The sequence below is a fragment of the Apaloderma vittatum genome, unplaced genomic scaffold (assembly GCF_000703405.1).
Source record: "Apaloderma vittatum isolate BGI_N311 unplaced genomic scaffold, ASM70340v1 scaffold34421, whole genome shotgun sequence".
NCBI classification, from domain to species: Eukaryota; Metazoa; Chordata; class Aves; order Trogoniformes; family Trogonidae; genus Apaloderma; species Apaloderma vittatum.
In genome coordinates this window covers 1-13,342 of record NW_009699049.1, presented here as the reverse complement: position 1 = coordinate 13,342, position 13,342 = coordinate 1, and the positions used below count along the sequence as shown (strand labels likewise).

At 50.8% G+C, this 13,342-nt stretch overlaps 2 protein-coding genes across 2 annotated transcripts; one reads left to right on the top strand and one right to left on the bottom strand.

The window, feature by feature from the left end:
- Nucleotides 1-257: 257 nt before the first annotated feature.
- On the top strand, nucleotides 258-2,916 carry NMRAL1 (NmrA-like family domain containing 1; the record flags this gene model as incomplete). Its single annotated transcript, XM_009878232.1, has 4 exons — nucleotides 258-496; nucleotides 1,340-1,589; nucleotides 1,694-1,884; nucleotides 2,746-2,916. Coding segments are annotated over 4 exons (851 nt in total), but the record flags the coding sequence as incomplete, so codon positions are not given.
- Nucleotides 2,917-4,194: 1,278 nt separating this feature from the next.
- On the bottom strand, nucleotides 4,195-13,072 carry DNAJA3 (DnaJ (Hsp40) homolog, subfamily A, member 3; the record flags this gene model as incomplete). Its single annotated transcript, XM_009878231.1, has 9 exons — nucleotides 4,195-4,451; nucleotides 6,864-6,961; nucleotides 7,565-7,680; nucleotides 8,065-8,193; nucleotides 8,955-9,019; nucleotides 9,719-9,866; nucleotides 10,804-10,956; nucleotides 12,041-12,253; nucleotides 12,989-13,072. Coding segments are annotated over 9 exons (1,029 nt in total), but the record flags the coding sequence as incomplete, so codon positions are not given.
- Between the last annotated feature and the right edge of the window lie 270 nt (nucleotides 13,073-13,342).

Below are 13,342 nucleotides of genomic sequence, written 5' to 3'. Positions count from 1 at the left end.
TGGAGGCTCAGGGGGCCTAGGGTTCCTGTGATGGGGGCTCAGGGGGTCTGGGGTCCCCGTGGTGGGGCTCAGGGGATTTGGGGTTCCTGTGGTGGGAGCTCAGGGGTTCTGGGGAGCGCCTGCCAGCGCAGCTGGAGCACTGGGGGGAGGCGGTGGGGTGGGATGGAGGGGCTCGGTACTTTTCTCAGAGGGCACAGGCAGCCCCGTCTCAGCTCCCTTGGTGAGCCGGGGAGCTCTGACCAGGGCTGTCCCTGCAGGAGCCCAGGGGGGCTGCGTGGCCCGGGCTCTGCTAGAAGACGGGACCTTCAAGGTCCGCGCGGTGACGCGGAACCCCGCGAAGAAGGAGGCCAAGGAGCTGAAGCAGAGGGGAGCTGAGGTGGTGAAGGCGGATCAGGACGATGAGCCATCGCTGGAGCTGGCCTTGGCGGGTGCTTACGGAGCCTTTGTTGTAACCAACTTCTGGGAGCACTGCAGCAAAGAGAAAGAAATCGCACAGGTACCAGAACTTGCTTGCGCTGGGACTGCGTGTGGAATGGCCTGGGAGAGGGGAGGGATTCAAGGGACAGCTGTGTGGCATCGGTATGGGGGTCGTGGGATGGTTCTTAGTGTGGTCTTGTCAGCCCTGACAGTTAAGGTGGCCAGTCCAGGAGAGTCCTGAGGCCTCAAAAACAAAGTCCCAGTTCTCGCAAAGCCAGAACTTGTTTCCTGTTCTCTCATGGTCACTTGAAGCCGGGATCTGGTGCTTTCAGAAAGCTGTTAAATGCCATCAGACTTGGTGTAATGGAGAGTGCTGCACAGGAGTCGGAGCAGCAGAAGTGGGAAGACTCAGCTCCATGAAACCCTCCCGGGACTGAGCCAGGACTGTTGCTGCCTGCTGTCCCGTAGTTCTCTGCACTTGCAGCTTTGGGCCCAAAACGTGCTGCCATGACAGAAACCCCAGAGCCTTCTCCAAGGGTGGTGTTCGACTCCAGGCAGATTTCATAAGGTGGCACGCCTGGATGGCAGCAAACAAAAGATAAGATACATTAGGTCGGGTGTGTTCACCCTGGCAGATCTTTAGGGCTTGTGTTTGCATGCCTTAGGGAGGAGCTAGCACCAAGCCTGGAGGGTGTGTGGTCTTTCTAATGTAGGATGTTGTAAGTGGAGGACTCTGCTCCACCTGGGCAGCTCACTGGGCTTGCTAGGCCTGCTCAGCCCTGGTTCCAGCTGAGGGCTTGGGGTGCTGGATGCTGAGGGGCTTGCTCAGCTGGCATGTGTTGGGGAAGGAGGAGATGTGGGGGTGGTGAGAGCCCCTGTGTGTCCCATTTCCTCTTCATGGCCAGCTTCACCCTTCACCCAGGGAAAGCGGCTCGCTGACCTGTCGAAGCGCCTCGGTCTGCGCCACGTTGTGTACAGCGGCCTGGAGAATGTGAAGCGGCTGACGGGGGGCCAGCTGGAGGTGCTCCACTTCGATGGCAAAGGTGTAGTGGAGGAGTACTTCCAGGAAGTCAGTGTTCCCACCACAACCATCCGAGTGCCTTTCTACTTCGAGAACTTCCTCTCCATCTTCAAGCCGCAGAAGGTCCCGCAGGGAGACACCTTTGTCCTGGGTAAAACTGGGCTTCTTGGCTCTTCCTCACCTTGTGTTTAGAGGGTGGGTGCCGAAAACTCCAGCTGTGCTATACTGTGACGGGGATCCATCTCTCCTGTACAGAGCTGCCCATGGGGGACACCCCCATGGATGGGATGGCGGTGGAGGACATCAGGCCTGTTGTGCTTTGCCTGCTGAAGTCCCCAGAGGAGTACATAGGCCAAACGATTGGGCTCAGCACCGGCAAGCTCACTGAAGCAGAATATGCTGCTGTCCTCTCCCAGCAGACAGGCAAGACGGTGAAACCCAGCAAGGTAGGAAGCGTCCCTGGGTGCATGTGATGTCCTTGAGGTGTGGGGATGGTGTCTTGGGGTCCTTGAAGTGGTGCTTGTGCATTCCCAGCAGCCAGATCTCAGCCCAGCCTAGGCTGCTGCTGGTCAGGAATAGTTGGGGGTCCTCTGCAGGGGCTGAACTTGTTCAGGAGTGGAAAACCAAGTGCTGTCCTGCTCTGGTAGCAAGGTCAGGAGCTGCCAGACTGGGGTCTGGTAGCTCAGCGTACGGGTTTGATAGAAGCCAGTGCTGATGCCCAGGGTTACTCTCACCGACGCTGCATGCGGTTGGAGCGCACGGTGGCACTGAAACTGCCTCGTCAGTATTGTCACCAAGTAACACTCCCTGAGCACACAAGCACCTGGCTCCGAGGGAGAATTGAAGCGGAAGATCTCTGGAGGTCTTGAGCATTCACAAGCAGGGCCGGGCACTTCCAGAACAGGTTTCTGCTGTGTGCCCCTCGCTTCAGCACACCTTCCCTGGGGCCGTGCTGTGTCACCATTACAGAGCTCCTGGCTCTCCCTGCCCTGGGACTCCTTTTTTATTTTGTTTGTGCTTCAGCCACGCTTCTCTCAGGCAGCTGATACAAAGGGTGCAGCAGCTCTCTCCCTGCTTTGAGAACAGATTTCAGCAGAAACCAAAGCACCTTGGATGCCCTCTGCAGGTTCTGCTCTCCCAGGGACAAAAAAAGGGACTCTTTTCTTCCTGGCAGAGCTTCATCCTGCCTCCCGCCAGCGTACTCTAACACAGCCCTCTTCAGCATCCGTGCGCAGTCCGAGGGAACTGACTCTGCCCTGTGACAACATTATTTATTTTAACAAGCCCCCAAATTTTTTTTTTTGCAGATTTCACCAGAGGAGTACAAGAAACATGACTTCCCCGGGGCCAAGGAACTGGCCGCCATGTTCCAGTTCTACACCCTGAAGCCCGACCGCAACGTGGACCTGACCATGAAGCTCAACCCCAAGGCCCGCACCTTCCCGCAGTGGGTGGCTGACAACAAAGCCGCCTTCTGACCCACCTCTCCCTCCTCTTCCACCCGTGCCTTTGCAAAAGGCCAACTCGGGGAAGAGCTTTGGTCCATGCCAGCACTCCAGCGCTCTCCTGCCACTCAGCTGAGGCTGGTTTTAGAGGAACGCAGCTCCAACGACAGGAAAGGCTGTACCGGCTGCAGGCAGGTGGGAGAAGTGCTCCCTTTGCACACTGTCTTTAGGGAGGTGTTTGTTTGGTGATTGCGGGTGTTTTCACAGGTGTAGGGTGGGGGCAGGTTGTTCTCTCAGGATCACCCTTTTTCCCAGGTGGCTGAGCTGAAAGTGTAGTACTCGAGGGTCCCGACGGGCAGTGCCTTCTCCATCCTCTCTTTGTCCGAGAGAAGAGCTTCCTTCTGTCACCGGGGGCGAGGGAGCGGAGGTGACAGACAAGGGGGTAGAAGAGTAGACAAGGCAGCAAGGCACAGCACGTGTTAAATATCTTTATGAAGTCAATCTTATTTACATGGATATAGAATCACTTTACAGACAGCTTAATCAAGAGGCAACGCGTGCTTTATTTCAGCAAATTAAGAAGGGCAAGACTATCACACGTCCTCATTTAACTGGTCGATTAGTATGTGGGCCGACGGTACCTGCGCAGTGTGACTAACAACAGCGGGCTACCGAACCATGAAAATACTCACTGCAAGAGCTCAACTCCACCTGCCAGGACCGATCCACTTCACTTGACTCTCACACACGTAGGAACAATGACTCTGACCAATCAATTATGCTATGGGTGTTGCGCTAATGTAATAAAATACTTTAGTTCCAAACTGGCAAAGGGCCCGGTGATGAACTTATACCCATTCAGAAGCAACAGCATTTGTGTTGTGACTTTAGTTAATCTGAGGGGATGGGAAAGGGAAACCTGAGGCAAAGTGCAGATTCCAGTGCTGCTCTTTGTGCAGGAATATCAGCAGGACTAAGGGAAAAAAAACCCCAACCCTGGCAGCTGAGGAAGCCAGGGCAGCTGGGCTTTGGCAAGCCCCAGCCCCAGGGAGATGTGCAGGACAGGTAGGAAGCTGTCGTGAAGACAGGGTTAAACCTCACGGACCCACCGAGTGTCCTGGGAGAAGACAAGCAGTGACACACAGAGCACACCTACATTCAGAAGGGCACCTGAGGGAGCAGCGGCTTTCTTGGACTCCATAGAGCAAACTGCTCCACTCCATGCCGGAAGGACAATTTTTATTTCACGTTTCCACTCTTTTTGGATTTTAAATAATATTTCAACTTTAATTTCTACCAAATAAGCTTCCAGAGCAACCTCGAGAGCACGCCGCATTTCTGCCAAGCTGGCATTTTCCTTCATTACCGTTTCCTAGGATGGTGGGTGGGTTTTGTCTCCTGATGATGGTTGGTGCCTCAGTGGTCTGTAGCCTCTCCAGCTGGGATTCTCACTGTGCTGCTGCTCGCTGGCATCCTTCGCTCTCCGGAGCCCACTGCCAGAAGGATTCATTCCTGACTGCAAAGACGATCTGCTGCCATTGGCTCTTAGTTCCCAGTAGAACGCTTCCCTGCAGTTGAAGCAAGAGAGAAATTTAATGTTTCCTCACAGGATCAGTCAGAGGGACGAAAAAAGTGCCTCAAATCTGAGACCCCAGTGTTTGCTGTAGGTTGAGTCTCAGCGTTCCTTCGCAGCAGGCCAGCACTAACTAAACAGCACCCAGAGTCACAACACTGCGCTCTTCTGTGTCATGGCTTCGCTGTGCTTTACAACAAAAAGCGATTCCTTCCTGGTGCTGGTGGTAGGGGCAAATCCACCCTGAGCATACTGGGCCTGGTAAGCCCAGGCTGTGCCGTGGCAACAGAACTGCCCAGTCCCAATTTTACCAGCTAATGAGACTGTCCCCAGTGCTCTCAATGGGCTACAGCCACTGAGTGGATAAAGAAGCAGAGCTGCAGGGGAGGCCAGCAACTGCCCTGAATGTATCCAGCATTTCTGCTGGGTTTTTTGCTGCAGCAACAATGCAATTTAGTCCCTGGCTTTTTGCTCCAGGTCACAGGGGACAGCTAGGGCTTTTCACAGGAAGGCCTGAGGCTAAGTGAGAAGCAACGCTGCGCTTTCACTGCTTCTACCTCCCAAGAAGTGCCAATTCTGCTTATTGGGGAGCAAGGGAAAGACAACAATTAAACACAAGAGGCCTCCTACCTCAGATGGGCTGTCAGGAGCTAAACATTTTCTTAAGTTTGGAAAGGAATCCCTCCTTGTTCTCAGCCTCAGGCCTATCCCCGCCTGCATCAGCGCTAGCCGTGGCCCTGCCACCTGGACACAAACAGCAAAGGGCTGCAGTCAGACACATCTACCGCCAGGAGCCCTGACGAAGCGAGAGGGTTATTTCGGATGGGGAAGTCGAGGCAGCTGGTTTTGCCTGCACCCTCTACTGCAGTACCAGCGGTGAAAGCAGGGAAAGCCCAGAACCCGGAAGGGGAAAACATGATCGCAAGCCCAGGTAACGCCACTCCCTTCCCCTCTCCCCAGCCCTCCGACCGGCGAGGGAATTCTGGTGCTGCACAGTCGAGGGTGCCACAGGCTAGGAATTGAGAGCCTGCTGCTAAAAACAAGGGGTCAGCTTGACCACAGCCAGCCATGACTTTACAGAAGGAAAAAAGAAAAAAAGAAATAAAAAGCTGTACTGGTGGTCCCTGGAACAATCTTCCTGTCTTGGGGTCATGTCATGACTCTTTAGAGCAAAGCAGTGCAAAACCATCGCAGGAGCCTGCCTCACGTAATTATTGTGCGATGTATCAAGGAGGAAATGAACTCAAGCTAGAATTGAAAAGGCTACAAATATTTCGGAATGAGCATCCAGGTAAGGAATCTTGCTGGCAGCAACAAGCATAATTTTCCTGTATAAATTGGTCCTGACAAGTTGTCTGTCCCTCCAGAAGTGGCTACAGCAAGAACAGAGGAGACCGCTTCGCTAATCTGCTTTTTCTACAATGAAACTGTCAGTAACAAGACCCCTGAATCCTCCTCGAGCTTTCTTAGGGCAGAGAACACAAAGTCCAGTCCTCCCTGTCCTGCCACAGCTGACTGCCGAGCTCAGACTGATGCAATGGTATGAAATACTGAGGCCGGTGGCAGAACACGCCTCCAACTGCGCAGGGTATTTCTGTTTCCCAGAGCAAGGACGGGCTTTCAGCCACAGCCTGTTTCTATACTGCAACCGGTGTGGTTTTAATCCCTCTTGCAGGTTTGCATTTAAAAAAAAAACAAACAACAAGTTTCGGGGCTTTTTTTTTTAACTTTGGCACACAAACGCCTTTAAAAAGCTGGAATGAAAAGTTTTGCTTAAGAGATCTCTTCCCCCCGAGACTGACTTTTAATGCCTGCCCTCAGCAGAAAAAACCTGACTTCTGCGTTAGGAAAGTGCTACAAAATACCACGTTGGTAAGTATTTGGCAGATACTGCCTTCCACTATCCCTCAAGCTCTGGCATGTGTAGCAGGAGGATCTGAGTTCGTGGGATCATACAGCAATTTTGAAGACTCTCACCTTTGTCTAACTGTACAGTCGTAAATGCCCTTTTTCAGTTTCAAGCACAAAAAGGAATCCACCCAGCTTTAAGCAGTTCATTGTTCCAGTATGAACTAAGAAACGTTTTCCAGTAGCGAAAAACAAACCTCTTGCCTGTTTTATTGTATGTTTTGCCTTTAGCTGCTCCTCATGCCAGGTACCTTGCCCCTGAAGCTTAAAATCAATCAAAATTTTTAACCTAGACCTGAAAGAGAAGCTTTACAAAGCTCCCAGCTCACTCTGCTCCCTCCATCCTACTGGACACTGTCTGCTGACCGGAGCCAACGCTCAGCAGCACCTGGGAACGTTTCCATCCCAGGTTCCCTGACATGCACAGAGGACGGCTTAGAACAGCCCTGACAGGGGAACTCCCCATCAGCTTTCAAGGAGAAATGTCCCCATCGCTCACCTGACGCTGTGTTTGTGACCCCGTTCACTGTGCCGTCCACGTCTGCCTCATCCTCGGCGTAGCTCATCATTAAGGCTCTCTGGCGATCCGTCAGCCTCCTGCAGAGACAGAGGTGGTGGTTACGGCCGTCTTTAGGGACGGATGCCCCTCCAGACCTCCTTAACCTGCTCCAGGAGCACCTGCGGGAGCCTGAATGCCACTGGAAGTACGCCTGGCATGCCCCGAGAATCCCCAAGGTGCTCTTGAAATGGACAATCTGTGAAGAATAAGGCCCAGTGGAAAGGGAGAGACACAACCCACCAAACTGCAGTGAAAAAACAGAATATTGGTGGCTGAGCAGCCTGAAAAGCAACTGCCAAGGACTTCAGTGCCTTTGAGCTGTAGGTCTGAGAGCAGAGACGTGTTATATGCCGGAACACTGAATTTATGTAACTGGGATCCAGACAGAACCGCAGATAACCAGGCAAATATGCAGGAGAGGAGCTACTTCTGTGTTACCAGGGTTTAGGATTTCTAGAGCTGGGTTGCCAAATGACATTATAAAAACACGGAAAAAGTCTCCTTCACATTAGAATAAAAAGCAGAATGAGAAATTAATCACCTTGATAGAGTGGTAGGGAATTTTCAAAGAATCTTCCACAACATTTTTTCTTTGCAAAAAAGTTCAAGATTTCACAGCAGCTTGCGTTAGCTCTACTTACTGAGGAACTTTTATCTTTATGTGAATGTAGTGGTCTCCATAGCCGTAACTGTTAACCTTGGGAATGCCTTTCCCGCTCATCCGAATTCTCTGGTCTGGCTGAATACCAGGCGGTATCTACGAACACACAAGTGTCACGTTTATTACTCCAGTTTAACCATTTATATACTAAGTACTATTATAAAAAGCAAGCTTCAAAGCAGGCTGGGAGAGATCTGGTACGTTTCACACATCTGGACACATGCAGAAGTCAAGCCAGTGCTGACAGAAAAGCTTCTGAAGGAACAAGTCAAGAACCTCGCGCAGCCCGCAAACCTTGGGTGGGATTTGCATCCCTGCGCAGCAGAGGAGGTCACAAACCACCCAAAGCTCAATCCTGAAGAAGGCTGAAACTGATACTGGCAGACTCAGGAGGTTTTGCACCACTTTTTCAGCCAGTGAGGAGTCTCCACTGTCCCATATCCATTTTATACCCAAGCCCTTCCACACAGTGGTACTTACTGTGATATTGATTGTCTCGTACAAGCCTTGACATCTGGCTGTGCCTCCCAGGACAGCCTGAGCTATTGAAATAAGGAGGTCTGAATGGATATCTGCTCCGTTTCTTCGGAACACAGAACTTTTTTGAACCTGAAAGGCAGGAAGTTCCAAAGAGAAGTGAGAACGCCACCACCAAGTCCTCACGGTGAACTGCTTTGAAGGTTCTCAGAAGCAAACATATCAGAATGCTGTAGTGAGACCCTTTAACCATCCAGAGATGTTAAAGGGCTAAGAAGCCCAAGTTCACGGATACCAGCTTCCTATCTCCAACTCCCTCCCCTGATCCTGTTGTTAACTGTATGATTCTGTGGTGATGGGCAAGATGCTGCCTGGCCCAGTGCCCTGAACAGGGGAAAGCCAGAAGAGAATTAAATCCTTCTGCATCACAAAAATGATGTTGAAAAAATATTTCCTCCTTGATAGAGCTGCGTATGACAGAAGGCGGCCCCAGCTACAAAAAACTTGCAAGGCAGCGCTTAACACATGTCCGCAAAAGGACACCGGCCCCTTCTCAGCGTTTCCACCCGTGCCAGCAGTCGGCTCCCTCACGCTTTCAAGCCAAAGGCTCAAGGCGTCAGGAATCTACTCTGCGTTGATGCACGCTACCGGCAGGGCCTCGTCCTGGAAGCAGCAGCGCGATTCTTCCCGAGCAGAGTTAACGTGACCCTGCTCGTCACAATGCGGAGCTCCTGCTCTCCTAAAGTTCACCCAGCTCGTGTTACCTCAGCTGTCTCAAAGGATCACTCGCTCTTCCTCCTCCGTCCCCCATTCAGTCGCTTCCCAGGCAGTTGCAAAGGGAACAAGCAACCGACTCAAACACTGAGAGCGGCCAGCACGGTGACAATACGTACCCTGAACGTAATGAAAATCTCTTTCTTCCCCACAGGCATCCGAACTGTCTGCCCATCCTCAACGCCTGCAATCAGACACAAAAAAATAAAAAAATTTAAAAAAAAAAAAAAGAGAAGGGATGTTACCTTGCACTATAATCCACCTTCAACTCTTGCTGGCCCCAAAAGCCGTCTGACCCAGCAGCACCCATGCACCCAGGACCTCTGGCCAAAGGAAGGAGGTGCCAGCACATGGGGACCACCATGTCCCCAAGCAGACTCATTACTTCAGTCCCCACAGAGTTCCTCAGGGAAACACATCAGATGCAGAAACACTAAACTGCAAGAAACTCACAAGCCGCTTGCCCAGGGTGGTGTCTTTAGCCCCACCACTCATTTGATGCTCTCTGGCGAGGCAGCCATCAGCACACCGCTCTGAGCCAAGCTGGGGCTCTTGACATTCCCGCCACCTCCTCAGGCTCCACCAAGGACAAATGAAAATCTCAAGGCAACAAAACCTTTTGAGTTTCACTCTCCAAAAGCTGCCTAGAAAGAATTGCTGCAAGGGCCGAGACCTCAGCTTGGGAAGGGCAAAGCAAAGGTTTTTATCTGCGTCCAAGAAAGTTTATCTTGCTGCTAGCCCTTTTGATTGACAAGCTCTGTTCTTCTAATTTCTCCACAGAAAAACTTGTCACGTTCATATCTGGCAGGGACCAGCCATGCTTCGCAGGCAAGCATCAGCAAATAACTGCAATTATTTAACAGCACACAAGCACGCCACTAACCAGCTGGCACGGGAACCATCACTGTCTTCTTCTGTTTGGTTTGCCCTGTTCCTCGACACACCACACACGGTGTCGTTATGATGGAACCACGACCGCCACACCGTCGGCACGTAGATCGCATGACGAAAGGGCCGGTATTTATCGTCTCCTAGTGAAAAAACACGGAGCGTACAAATATTTAGTAGCGAAATGGTGCTTCTAACTTCTGTGAAGCACTGCTGGTGGCTGGCTCAGCATGTCTGAGTCCTCCTAGTTGCACGCGGAACCTGGCAGCACAGTGATTCCCTTTAGCAAGGGATGGAGCAGGAATCCAAAGAGGATGCTGGGTCAGATTCAGTTGCCGTCGCGTTCCAATTTCCACTGAAAACCATCACTCCTGTGAGCACTTCAGGGTGAGGGGAAGGGAAACACAACCCTTCCCACCTCTAGGATTTAATGCGCAAGCAGGAAGTAAACAGCACTGTTTCACGTGGAACTACGAACATCTGCGTTTTGAGGAATCCAAAGACAATCCATTCACGTGAATTATTGCCAATGTCAGGGAAAAAGTTACAGAGACTAAGCTACGGCCTCAAGTGTGAAAGCCACCCACCAGGTTTGAAGCACGCAGGAAGAGCTTGAGTCTCCTCTGACCACCTACGAAAGATATTCCGCTCAGTCCGATCGCCAGCGCCCATTTTGGTGCATGGAAATGGAAAGCCTGAAGCTTGGTCATTACTTACTGTAAGTAAAATGCGCCTTCTTATTTCATGGTTACCCTTAGGCTATCAGCACCTTCCTTCTCCCTTCAATTCAAAGTATCCCATTTAATGCCCGAGTAACTTCAGAACCATTACGCTGTATAAATACATTTTATATAAATATGTACGATAACTGATGATCCAGCCCCAAAGGCTGGTGCTTTTACCTGGGTAGACCACTTCTTTAACAGAAAGAAAATCTTTCTGGCTTTTATCCAGTCCACATTAACTCGTCTCCACCCAAGAGAAGCTGATGACCACAGTGACAATTTTTCACTGTGGAAGAGGCCAGCTTGCCCCAACAAGGGAAAGCACAGCAGAACCGGTGTCTTTGAAAGCACTTACCATGCCGGTGCCGCTGCAGTAGTGACAGCGCTGCGCTTTGGTGCCAGGTTCGTGTCCTTTGCCACCGCACCGCTCACAGGAGTCGTTGATGTTCACCACAATCTCCTTGTTGACGCCTTTTGCAGCCTGGGTGAATGTCAGCTCCATGATGTACTGCATGGGAAACACGGGCACCGATCGATCTACAGCTGATGCGCGGCAGGAAATTAAGCAGACTGGAACTGATTTAGGCCAAATATCAAACACGGTTTAAAATACATCCAGGTAACAGCAAGGGGAAGAAACAATTGGACGGTCAACTCACTCAGAAGGCTTTGCCTCCTTTGAGAAAGCAAGAATCTATGTCGTATAAATGAAAAGGAGTACAGAAGGGCAGCAGGTATTACAGGGACAATGATTACGCCAGTCTGAATAGCAGTTACGCAGCAGAAATGTAACTTAAACATATTAAAGAAGCAAGTGAAAACAGAAGTCAAGCGTATTTCAGGAAAACTTAATACTTTTAAAGGCTTTGCTTAATCAGAACCTAGCGACAGGTGAGGGCAGAGGCTTTCAATCCCAGTTGGAGTATCTGCTCCTCCTCAGATCAACTCTACCTACCACAGCAAGTCATCAGCAAAGGTAACTGCACCAAATGGGAACTTCTGTTTGTAACAGAAAGGGCATTTTTATAAAGCCAGAAGTACTGAACCCCAAGCGCTGCTGAAGGCAGCACATAAACCAACGCTGTCAGTACTCAAAAGAGCATTTAGCTGCGGCGTGGAGAACAAGACACAGGTTTTGTTTTATTATAGGCCCCGCTGCAAGGTTTAGCCAATTAAGTTGCAAAATTAAGGCAATTAAGCAGTCAAACCTGATGCTGGAAGGCCTGTTTTACAGTTTAAGAGGTATTTTGTGGGTTTTAGCATCACAGATCAAAGCAGGCAGATGTAAATCCATGCAGAGCCGAAAAGATGCCTCAACAATGATGGAATTGTTTGGCAGCACCAACCGGTGTCAGTAAACACCAGGTGAAGTCCAGACAAAATACTCTGCCTGGAGGTGTGGAGGATATATCTACACAGCTTAACCAAAACTACCTGGCTCCCCCACCCATACAACAGGGTACTCGCGTGCCGACATCCCCAGAAGCAAATTCTTTCCTTAAGCTCACTCTGAAGCAACCTCTGTCCTTCTCTCCAGCTTTTCCATTTCTCATTTTCATTTAATTACTCAGAAAAAGAAACACGCTTCATACCTCCTGCGGCTGGTCGAAGACATTCTGAAAGTCGCCAAAAGGGGAGCCCGAAAACTCCCCAAAGATTTTTCGGAAAAGCTCTTCCGGATCAATCGATGGGCCAGTGCTCCAGTACTGCCGCCCAGCGCCAGCGCCGGCGCCAGCCGCCCCGGCATCGAAGCTGGCTGTGCCGTACGCGTCGTACTGCTTCCGCTTCACTTCGTCGCTTAATACCTTTGAAGGAAAAGTACGATTCCGTCAGGACACGGCAGAGATCCTGAGCACCTGGACAAGCAAAGTGGTGTCTCTTGGGAGAAGTCAAGGCTCCTGGCGTTATCTCCCCAAGTTCTCAAACCTTCCTGTCACTGGGAGGGATCCCAGCTCTCAGCAGCACAGGAATTTCTCAAAAGCTGCTTCTCTCTGGTGTCTCTCAGCTTGTCATCAGGAAAATATCAAAATCTTACTAATTTATAACAAGCCATAACTTATATAGCTGGTGGTTAATCGACCAGGTGACAGCTGGTGATGAAGAGTGCTGGAGTAAATATGAAAACCCAAGAGAGCAAAAACCAGCACAAGAAGATTTTTGAACAGGCTGAAGAGCAGGACAAAGTGGGGCTGGGGGAGCACAGCGGGCGGTGCCGCTGTCCTACACAGCTCCTACTTGCCAGCACCTTTTTTTGTTTTGTTATTTAAGATGACCAGTAACCCCCACAGCAGCGACTGCTGCTTCCATGCCTGTCACTCACAGCTAAGAAAGAGCACAAATCCAAAGAGCCCAAAACCCCACTCAGCTAAATCAGATACTTGGGCAAAGCGATCTCCTGGAGACAGAGCTGGGAGGGAGGCCTAAAGTGCAAGATGTGAAAAACGAGTATTTTACAGGCAATGCACACAAGAAATGTTTCCCCCCACCATCTACCCTGCAGTCTTTAGTCCATTTTATCACGATAAAACCCAGTGTATTACCTCGTAGGCTTCTGCCAGCTGAGAGAACTTCTCTTTAGCTTTTGGGTCATCCTTATTAGTATCAGGGTGGTATTTCTTTGCCAGCTAAAGAAAAGAATTCACAGACTCACAGAACGTTAGGGGTTGGAAGGGACATCCAAAGATCATCTAATACAACCCTGCAAGCGTTAGAACATTTGAGGCAGACTGAAATCATTTATCACACCTCACGTGCCGGCAAAAAAACACACCAGGCCGAGCCTGGCGGCCCTCTCTGTGTTTTAGGGAAGGAAAAGCCTCCGTTTTCCGTCACCAACCCAACGCTAGGACCTACGGGCGCCACTCCTGAACCTCTGCGTGATCCCGGGGTGTCCT